The sequence below is a fragment of the Corvus hawaiiensis genome, chromosome 3 (assembly GCF_020740725.1).
Source record: "Corvus hawaiiensis isolate bCorHaw1 chromosome 3, bCorHaw1.pri.cur, whole genome shotgun sequence".
NCBI lineage: Eukaryota > Metazoa > Chordata > Aves > Passeriformes > Corvidae > Corvus > Corvus hawaiiensis.
This window is the reverse complement of record NC_063215.1, coordinates 95664925-95676011: the sequence shown is the minus strand read 5'-3', so window position 1 is coordinate 95676011 and position 11087 is coordinate 95664925. Positions and strand designations below refer to the sequence as shown.

At 40.4% G+C, this 11087-nt stretch overlaps 1 protein-coding gene across 1 annotated transcript in view; it reads left to right on the top strand.

Annotated features, from left to right (window-relative positions):
* The first annotated feature begins 190 nt into the window (after nt 1-190).
* The window catches only part of INTS7 (integrator complex subunit 7), a 36645-nt gene continuing 25748 nt past the window's right edge, over nt 191-11087 (top strand). The window contains exons 1-9 of the mRNA XM_048296686.1: nt 191-308; nt 457-586; nt 1434-1580; nt 4679-4816; nt 5303-5349; nt 5852-6051; nt 7123-7245; nt 9824-9941; nt 10907-11038. Of these exons, the coding sequence (XP_048152643.1) occupies nt 218-308; nt 457-586; nt 1434-1580; nt 4679-4816; nt 5303-5349; nt 5852-6051; nt 7123-7245; nt 9824-9941; nt 10907-11038 (1126 nt within the window). The 5' untranslated portion in view covers nt 191-217. The remainder of the gene's footprint in view (nt 309-456; nt 587-1433; nt 1581-4678; nt 4817-5302; nt 5350-5851; nt 6052-7122; nt 7246-9823; nt 9942-10906; nt 11039-11087) is intronic.

The following is an 11087-nucleotide window of genomic DNA, read 5'->3' as shown; positions in this document are numbered from 1 at the left end:
GCGCGCCCCCATTGGCCAGCGGCGAGCGCGCCGCGCCGCGCCCGCCTCCTGTGATTGGGCGGCGAGGGGGCGGGGGGCGGGGCCTCAAGGCCGCACCCGCCGCCGGTTCCCGCGGTGGCGGCGGGCGGGCGGGGTCAGGCGCGCGCCTGCGCGGGACCGGCGCGGCGGAGGCGGGAGCGCGGCTGCGCGTGCGCGGGGCCGGCGGCGAGCGGCTGCAATGGCGGCCAGCGCCAAGTCCTTCCTGGCCGACGCGGGCTATGGCGAGCAGGAGCTGGACGCCAACTCCGCCCTCATGGAGCTGGACAAAGGTGAGCCCGCGCGGGCTCGGGGCTGTCGCCGGCCCGGGCAGCGGGGCCGGGGTGGGAGCTTTGCTTGGTGCCGCTTTATCCACGGCGGGGGGCGGAGGAAGGACCCGGGGCTGGAGGTACCTGCTATAATTCCTGCTGTCTCCTTTAGGCCTCAGGTCTGGCAAACTCGGGGAGCAGTGCGAAGCCGTCGTTCGCTTTCCCAGGCTCTTCCAGAAATACCCGTTCCCTATTCTCATCAACTCGGCGTTCCTAAAGCTAGCCGATGTTTTCAGAGTGGGGTGAGTACTGTCGGGCAGGTCTTGTCCATTCCGGTCTGAGCCGTAGGAACGCCCTGTGCCTTGGAGTGTCGCTGCATCGGAGTCTGGGATGTCGTGCTTGCCTGATAACACCGCTGCAGTACCCAGTCTGTTGAGGTTGTGCTTGATTTAAACTTGTTTTCCAATTCTTTAGTGGGTTTAAGTGGCTGTGAGTGATACCGACAGTTCCTTTCCTTCTGTCCTGATTTGAGGATTCTTTCCCTGACTAAGTTCACTCCCTGACTAAGTTTTGCTCCCTAAGCACGTTCAAATTATAATTCATAAATGGATGAATGATCATACGTGCAAATTTAATCTCTAACAAAGCTCGAAGTAGAGCTTTCCAAGTGCCTACTGTCTAAGTGATGTATATAGTGGAATCAAAGCTGCTTTCTAAAAGCTTACAAAAGTTTTTGTTGATGTAGTGGAATCTTCGCCGTTGTCTTCAGGAAGGAAAATAAATTTGCTCAACACTTGACAGTGATAATTAGACTTCTCTGTCTTGGTCTTGGATGTGTTTTTCTAGTAGATTTGGATCCCTGTGTGTGCACAAAACAGGCATTTGCTTACACTCCTCCTCACTGGTGTCAACAGGTTCATTTCCCTGGAACTGGGCTTTAGTTTGACACTACCTGAACTAGAAAATAAAGCAATAGTATATTAACAGTGTCTTTTTTACTGTATCAGTGTACTCAAATGTTTCTAAAGCATAGATATTTCCTTGTTTTAATTTGCCCTCAAAAGTTATATTTAACTAATTTAGTATTTGAAGTGCTTGAATTTTCATTACAGAACAGCCTGACAAAGAAATGTGTGTATTTTCTAACAGCAACAACTTCCTGAGGCTGTGTGTACTGAAAGTTACCCAGCAGAGTGAGAAGCACTTAGAGAAGATCCTAAATGTGGATGAATTTGTCAAGAGAGTTTTCTCAGTAATCCATAGCAATGATCCGGTTGCTCGGGCTATTACACTCCGGTATGTATGGCATGAGCCATCCTGATTTCCTTCAAATCTGTTGGTAACTATCAAAGTGCTCATCTGAAATAAAAAGACAAGTACAATATGGGCCAGGGCAACCCCTGGTATCAATCCAGGCTGGGGGATGAACAGATCAAGAGCAGCCCTGCTGAGGAGTTGGGGGTGCTGGTGGATGTAAAGCTGGACATGACCCAGCAATGTGCACTGGCAGCCCAGAAAGCCAAACGGGTTCTGGGCTACATCAAAAGGATGCTCTAGGCCAAGGAAGGGGAGATTCTGCCTTCTCTGGTGAGAGCCCTCCTGCAGTGTTGTGTCCAGCTCTGGAGTTCTCAGCACAGGAAGTACATGGGGCTGTTGGAAGGAGTCCAGAGGAGGCCACAAAGATGGTTAAAGGGATGGAGCACCTCTCCTATGAGGAAAGGCTGAGAGAATGGGGATTGTTCAGCCTGGAGAAGAGAAGGCTTTGGGGTGACCTTCAGCCTTCCAGTACCCGAAGGGACCCTACAAGAATGATAGAGAGGGACTTTTTACAAGAGCATGCAGTGACAGGACAAGGGGGAATGGCTTCAAACTGAAAGAGAGTAGGTTTAGATTAGATATTGGGAAGAAATTCTTTATTATGAGTATGATGAAGCACTGGAACAGATTACCCAGAGAAGTTATGGAGGCCTCATCCATGAAAGTGTTCAAAGCCAGGTTGGATGGGGCTCTGAGCAACCTGATCTAGTGGAGGGTGTCCCTGCCCATGGCAGAGGGGTTGCAACTGCATGGTCTTTAAGGTCTTTTCCAACCCAGGCCATTCTATGACTCTATGGGTGAAATAAAGGAGGCTTTTTATACATTGCTCATAGAGTTAAAAGCAAAACAATGTCTTTAAAAGGGGTGAATGATAAGGAGCAGTGCTAACAAGAATAAGGGTATTAACCTTTTATGATGGTGAGAATTTTGTGGATGGATCCGGCAAAACAGAATTTGCGGTGTTGAAATTTTGTGTGCTCAAGAGAAGAACACTGAATCTGTTGTATGCATAATCCACACAGTAGCTATATGCAATATATCTATCACATGTTGCCTATGATGTGTTTAGACTAAGTGAAAGTGCTTCCTTTTGTGGCAAAGTAGTTTTTGTTAACTTGTAACCAAAATTTACACAAACCTTGTTACTTTTTCATTCAGTATTGTCCTAGAAGTTTACTGCTTGTTGGTCTCTGATCAATAACTTCTAAGGAAGTGCTGTTATATTACTGATTGCTTTGAACTTCTGGGAATCAAGTGGGAAAACAAATAAAATTAATCTGTCTTTAACATCCCTGTCCTGCTGGTTTGTCTCTGGTGTGTCTCTAACGCTATCCAACATGATCCTCTTAACTGCATCTTCCAGACCCTGTGCAGGTGAAATCAAATGTGAAGAGAGCACTTTCCTTTCTCCCTTTATATTCTTTTCTTATCTCCATCTAGAACTGTTACTGATTTCACTCTTGGGAAATGGGAGGCATTAACAGGCATTTGATTGATTAGCTCATATGTCCATTTCTTTTTTCTTTTGACATTTCATTTGAGATTATACTTTCATGCCCTGGTATCTGAGAAATCTGTAAATACAATATGTCTGCATGTTTTCTTGTAGTTCCACTTCAGTGTTCTAACATAAGATTGCAGTTGTGCAATTGAGGGTTATCTGCTTAAGTCCCAGGAATCCTCTCAGTTTGCAAAAATACTTAAATTACTAATAAATTCACAGGATACATCAAATAAAATCTTAAAATACCTGTTGGTTCAGCAATTTTAGTGTAAAATCTTCTGTTGATTTGGTTTTGTCCTTCTTGAATAGTGTCAATAAAGAAGAACATGTTGAAAGAAAGATCTGGTGACACTGAACCATGCCATAAATCAAATCCCTCCTGATGGGAGAGAATTTTCTAAAAGTCCTTGCAAGGAGTTTCAAAGATAAACCGAGGCTTTTCCTGGAGTTTCAGTGCTGCTGGACAGTTGTTTATTAAGTCTTATCAGAGGAACAGAGCCACTAGCATGACCCAGGTACAGCATAGAGCACAGAAAGCAGGAGTGAAGTCTCTAATTATCAATACTTACACAGCCTTTTAAAGATAATTTAAGTAATGGTTACTAAAAATGAATACTATTTTCACTTTCCTACCAATTATTCAGTAACACAGGCAGGAACTGCGGAATTCTCTGTCCAGTCATTCCAAACTACTTTTACTGCAGAACATGGAGTAGTAGAAGAAGGAGAAGAAGGTTTAGAGAACAACAACAATCCTCCATTTTGATATTTTTTACTCTTATCTATTTACTACAAAGAGAAGCCCAAAACCTCTAAATTTTTCACCCTGTGACAATCTTACATAGTAGTCTATCACCTAATTCACACCACTGTATTTTCTAGTTCTTGTCTGATCATTGGTAATTTTTTCCAAGGTTGGAGGTTGAAACAGTGTTGTTCAGGGGGGTAAGAAACCTTAAAAACAGGCAGAGAAATATTCTCGGCACTCTGCGTTCCTACAATCTGGTAAAACAAAATTTTGTCTGTGGAATTTTATCGGTAGATAACCGTGTGTAAATATTTGCACAGAACTCTTGCTAAAATTACCATCAGTATAAATCCTGCATTCATTCTTCTTTTAATTGGATTATGCTAAATATGCCTGAAAGGTATCTTGGAGATATTTTTGGCAAAGTTGATCTGCTACTTTTTTAGCAGTTACACAAAAGGTGTTGCACTATTTTAACTAGTAACCTTATGTTACATCAGGGAAAGATGTTGGAAACAAATCATTCCATAGTGCACTCTTAATTTTAAAAGAGTTTTTGGTAAGTTTCTCACTGTGTCAATTTCAAGCTAAAAGCTATCAAAATGTAATTTTTATCAAACCACTGATACAACCCACATGATGAAATCTGTTACATTTAATTATATGCTTACTTTTAGCATTTGTTTATTTCTGTAGCCAACATGAAAGAGCACACACTTAGATAAAATATAAATACTTTAACCAGTTTTTTTACATTTTTATCTGGTTCCATCATTTCTTCATGATCATTTTTCTTCCTGACTTTGCTGTGATTGATTTCTGTAGGATGCTAGGCAGCATGGCATCTATCATTCCAGAAAGGAAGAATGCACATCACAGTATTCGTCAGAGTTTGGATTCCCATGATAATGTGGAAGTTGAAGCTGCTATATTTGCTGCTGCCAACTTTTCTGCACAATCTAAGTAAGATCTATTTTTTTTCACTTTTTCATATTACAGAAAATGGAAACTCCATTAACACTGCCATTCACAAACCTTACTGTCTTCTGTTGTGCTGTCCTTTATAGCAAAACACTTAATTATGTGCAGTAACAGTATTGTAAGGAAATCTGAATACAAGTTCAGCAGATTTTTTTTTTCTAAAATGGAAAGCTCATAAATATGAGAATGAAAAATGGAATAGCAGCTTTTATTATGAATTATTTTATGGATGGCATATTAGGGAGCAAAATGTAGTGCAGCTTGTCAGTTTTTGAAAGCTTTCGTTTTATCATTTGATCATGCCTGTGTGCAGGGGTTCTGAAAAGGACAGGTTTTGGCAGGCACTCTTTTGTGTAACTTTTAATCGTTAAAACACAGTGTTTGGTAGGTCAGTTGAATTTTTTCTTAAATTTTTAATTACTTAATTTTTTGTTTTTCATTTCACCTGGTACTTTCTTTTCTCCACAGGGATTTTGCTGTTGGAATATGTAATAAAATCAGCGAGATGATTCAAGGTACATGTGTATGTTGAATGATAAAGAGGAAAAGCTTTAATTTCTCTGAAAATTCTTTATTATTCATATTTACATATTAGATATCAGAATGCTGTTGCCCTCAGATGATTCCAGTTTTTAAATTAGCCGATCAATAATCTCTCTGGTTATCTTAAATCCTCTTAAAAATTAAGTTTTCGAAGCACCTGTTTGGTACAGAATAAAAGCCCATCTCTAGTGTGATTAATAAACTTGCATAGACTCTCACAGGTTGCTTCAGATGAGTTAATTTGTGTGTTACCTGCAGTGAAGCAAGGAGCAGCTTTCTCAACCAGCCATGAAAGTGCTTGGTAGTGCTGTCGTTTCACACCTAGCTAGGACATGGGTTACTGGAAGCTACTGCAGGTGTTTGCACCATCTGCTTTCAGCAGCAGTAGCAATCCAGACATACTCTGTGCCTCAGAACTGCCAAAAAAAGCCAGCCCAAGGACTAACTCTGCCTGTGTTTCTTTCCTTGTTGTAGGTTTGGCCACACCTGTGGACTTGAAGCTGAAGTTGATCCCTATTCTGCAGCACATGCACCACGACGCGAGCTTGGCCTCCAGCTCCCGGCAGCTGCTGCAGCAGCTGGTGACATCCTACCCCTCCACCAAGATGGTCATTGTCACCCTGCACACCTTTACTCTGCTTGCTGCTTCTTCTTTGGTTGATATTCCCAAGCAGGTAATTCTTCCTCAGGCATGCCTTCCACTTGAAGTACAAAGTTCATTTAAGAAACACTCAGATTCTGGCTGCTGATAAAAAGAAATGTGATGGCTGTGCTGGATTGGTTGCTCCCAACCATTGAGGAAGAGTACCTTGAAAATTGCTGCTGCTTTCATAGTTTTTGCCTTTTCTGGTTCCATTTTCAGGTGACCCCATCAAACCCACTAAGCCTTTTTTACAGATCATAACTTATCTTTCTCTAAATCAGCTGGGATTCAAATCAATTAGGATAGATCGCATGCAGGAAAATAAACACCCTGACTTTTTCTGAAAACTCTTCAACTTGCCTGTAGAAGCCAGGCTTCACTTTGCACTTCTGTATATTGTCTTGGGTTGTGGGTGTGCCTTTTGCCTTTCTTTCATGCAAGTAAATGAATATTTCAATAGCACAGAATGCATTTAAAATGTATTTTTTGGGGAACTTTGAGGAATTTCAATTGGTTGCTTAAATTCAGGACTATAAACCAAGTAATGAGAAAGCAGTGATAGAAAAATACAATGCTTCTATGCTCTGATAATGAGCTTTGTGGATGTGATTTATAGAGCAGGTCTGAGCACAGTGATACTTGAGACTCATCCAACTAATCCTTGTAAAGGAGTCACGAAAATCAATTTGCTTTCTTTCAGCCCTGTACAGCTGTGGAAGGCTGGTGTCTGTGACTATTAGATAATAGCATTGATCTGTCTGAAACTCTCTGCTGTGGCTCACTTCTGTATTTCAGATGATGCTTTTGATGGTACTGAATCTAAGACTACTGAAACAACATGAGAACACTTAATATGCTGCTTTCATTTTTTTTTAATGGCAGTGAGCATGGAGATTTAGGCTCTACTTCTGCAGCACAACAGCCAATACTGCTTAAAACTGATGTAACCAGGGTGGGAGTGGAGACTAAAACCAGGGCTGGTGTGTTCATGCTTTTTCAAGTTAGTTTTGGCTCAGTGTGCTCAGCATTTCTTCCTGAGTGCTTTCGAAGAGACTTCTTTCTAGCAGCATCTCTCTTAAACAATGAATTTATTTTGTTGCAGATCCAACTTCTGTTGCAGTACTTGAAAAATGACCCCAGGAAGGCTGTGAAGAGGCTTGCAATCCAGGATTTGAAGTTATTGGCCAACAAGACACCACATACATGGAGCAGAGAAAATATTCAGGTCTATATGTTTTTTAAGCTAAAGTTTATTATGAAACTTCCCAGTGAATTGTAGAATTCTTTCCAGAAGAATTATTTGGGAGATAAAGAAAGGAATAACATTCATCCCCATATCCTTAAGTTAGGTTACTCTGCCAAGTAGAGTTGCCAAGTATTAATGAGCAATTCATAGAACGTCTTCAAGTGGATAAGTTGACACTCAAGGATTAAAGTTGAACTATTATGACTGAGGGAAGGCATGTGCCATGTAGTAGGACTTTGTACAGTGAGGAAGTAGCTTTTCCATCGGACAAACTCATCTCAGATAACAGGCATGAATGTTTACACTGATCTTACCACACTGAGGACAAACCAAAGCTCTGGAGCAAAACAGAGCCTCTAGGATTTGTCAAAACATATCATCCAGCGAGGTGTACTTGAAAGGTCAAATGGAATTTTGATTTCATTTCTTAGAATTCATGGCTTATCTTCAATAGTAGCTTTGTGACTGCTGTTGTATGAAGAAGAGAGTGTTTATAGTGCACCTGTGCTATTTGGGGAAACTAGTGTTATAGTGTAGGTATTACTGCTGCCTTCTTTCAGTCACAGTTGCAGATGAACTCTTTTTTTTCTCCTTTCTCTTTTTCCAGTAGAAATGACTATGGAAAATAACTTCAGTTTAGATTAATGGGAAAGTAAATATTTCAAGAACTTAGTGGCACAGGGTTACAGCTCTACTTTTTCCTGGGTCATATTTTCTTTGCTTTTGTTACTCTTGGAAGCTACTTTTGTTCTATGCTGTTGGAGCATAAGGCAGCTGGGAGGAAAAACTATGCTGGGTTTTGTTAACAATCATCTGAGAAGTAAAGCATGTTCTGCTTTGTCCCCAGTTCTTGGAGATGATGATTTGGAGTGTGCAGAGGTTTTTGTGTTAGTGAAGTGCTTTATTCTTCTTAATGGGTTAACTCCAGAAATGTATTTCCTTTTAGGAATTTTAAGGGATTGCTTTATGGATTGCTCTATGGATTTTTTGCAGAGAAAATGCTACTCTATCCCATTATATCTGGTTAGTAGTTATCTCAATACGAGTGAGAGACATTGATAACATGGCTTTCACCATCAGGTAGTGTCTTGAAGTAAAGTGGGTGTCCTGATGGTTGAAATGCATAGGAAAAAGTTCTACTGATGTCAGAACTAAAACAGTGACTAGATTAATACAAAACTAATTGTCTGAAGCTCGTTACTGCTTTCTGAATGGCATGCAGAAATAATAAAAGTTTTTCTGACTTCTGAAATAAAAAGTCATCCTTTTGAGTTGGGAAATTGTTCTCCATAGTAATGTTTATACAGCAGGGACTGGAACAGACTCTGCCTTTCCCATGGCAAGATGTGCCTCTTGTACCTTTTTACCAACAAACATTGGTTCGTTTCTTCAGCATTTTAAGTCTGTCCTGTGTAGGTCAGTTGGGAAGTTTGGTCTTTGCATTATGGAGGCTTCACTGATTTCTAGACATCAGCTTCAGAAGCTGTTGCTGCCTGTGCTATGGAATTAGCAGTCCATCCTGCTAATTCCTCTGTGCTCCTGGCACTCTTCGCAGTTACTGTTTCAGATATGCCGTGAGAGCTGATCTAATAGCACTGAGTAAAGCATCAGTGTCTTGGGAGACATCAAGACTCAATTTCTACCCCAGTCATTGGATCTTTCTCTGTCTGTTGATGCCACACTATTCAGTGGATTAGCAAAATACTAATTGGTACAAACCACAGATGTATTTAGAATTTAACCCTTACACAATATGTATGCCTGATAAGAACACCATGGAGGTTTTTTATGTTCTATGGAACTAATTGTGTTGTTTTTCTTTATTCAGGGTCTTTGTCACTCAGTTTTGGCACACTCTAAAGCAGAATATACTTATATTTTCTATTTGTGTCTCATATTGCCATCCCTCCTGTTGGCTAAAAAAGCATCCAGAATCAGTGAATGACTAAATTGTTTGCAGTGTTGGCATAAGGAATTGAGAAAAATGTGCATTTTAAGACTTATTCAAACCTAGATGTCATAAGGCCTGTGATGGGTTCTGGCAAAAGGCACAAAAGTATGGCAGGAGCTCTACTACAAATGAGTTAAAATATAAAATACACCTTAATATATTTATCAAGAACCTTAAAAGTCCTGTTGGACACCAATACTTCTAAAGGAAATGACACTTGAAACTTAGCTCTTCTAAGGTGTATATTTATATAAAACCTTGCAGATTGTTACAAGGAAAAATAATCAGTAGGCCTCAAACTGTCGTAAAGTCTTTTATAGTATTGGATCAATGAGACCTGATAATACTTTTGCCACTGATGTTTAATCAACAAATGACTTGTAATTGATGTTTTCTAGTGTATAAAACCCACTGTCACTTTTCTGCAAGCTGCATGTTCAGTCCTCTAAACCAGCTGCTTCAGGACTTGACTTTTGATTTTAGTACAGTATTTTCTGTGGGAAAACCTTGACTCTCAAAACTTTTCAGAGAAGTGCAGCTAAATTTTTCATACAGATAGCTCATGGGACTTCTTACCTCTGTACCTTTTTTCCTGCTGATTTTTAGGCACTCTGTGAATCTGCTCTTAACACTCCTTATGACAGCTTGAAAATGGGCATGTTATCTGTTCTTTCCACATTATCAGGGACCATTGCCATTAAACAGTACTTCAGCAGTGCTCCAGGTAAGAAAACTGGCTTAGATGGTTACCTTTGGCATTTTAATAGGTTGGTTTTCTACTGATGATCAGTTTCATCTAAACACTTTGTAGGATTTTCTAGAAGTATTTTTGAACTTCAGAACACCGAGAGTCACACTGTGTTCATCATATGTAAACTTCAAACGGGACACTGTATAGTCATGGATAATCATGGTCTCAGGTTTTGTTTTGTGGGTACTGTGGTATATGAAAATGGTTTTTGCCTTTGGGTCTTTAAGTTTTCTTCATTTTGTGAAGAAATGTATTGCCTCTCAAATGGCTGACCTGCATTCTGCTTAAGGTGTTTTAAAACCATGGATTTGCATAAGTTTTGAGTAGCAGGGAGGCTTCATGGTGTGAGAGTGGGCTGGCATGTTACCCTGCCACCCTTGTGAGCATGACCTGCAGCAGTACCAGATGAACCTTTCTGCTTTGTGACAATGTACTGGAGAAATTGGAGAAGAAGAGTAGACTTTAAAAGTGATTCAAGGTATCTTGTTCTCAAAATTATGATCACACTGTTTTCTTTTTTCTTCTTGAAAGCCAGACTGCCCTAATGAGTATTATGAGCTCAAATACATGGGCTGCAGAAATGGGGGAAAAAAAATAGTACATCCTCTTCAGTCATTCTGGCATGGCTTAATAATTAATACACTCACCAGCTTTTTTTATTCAGACATAATATTTCTTAAGGCAATATTTCTCTGAGAAATCAACCTGAAACATCAACCTTTAGATCCAAATGTTCTTTCTCATGTGTCTAACTTGTGTAGTGTTCAAGAATGAGAGTCTGGTTTTGCCTGAGGAGAGAAAGCTATTTTCATCCTATTGTTTAAACAGAAGAAAGAACCCTAAATCAATATAATTGTTTTGCAGAAAGGTACTTAAAGATCTGTGGTATATTTATGAACCGTGCAGTTTTATGTTCCATTTGCCTTGCTTTTATTTAGGAGCAGCAGCTACAACTGCAAGATTTGATTTGGTAAAACTAGCACAGGAGTGCTGTTACCACAATAACCGTGGCATTGCAGCTCATGGAGTGAGAATCCTGACCAATATATCAGCCTCTTGCCAGGAGAAAGGTAAGGGAAAGCAAGGGCAATGAAGAGGCTCTGTTTACAGTCAGGCTTA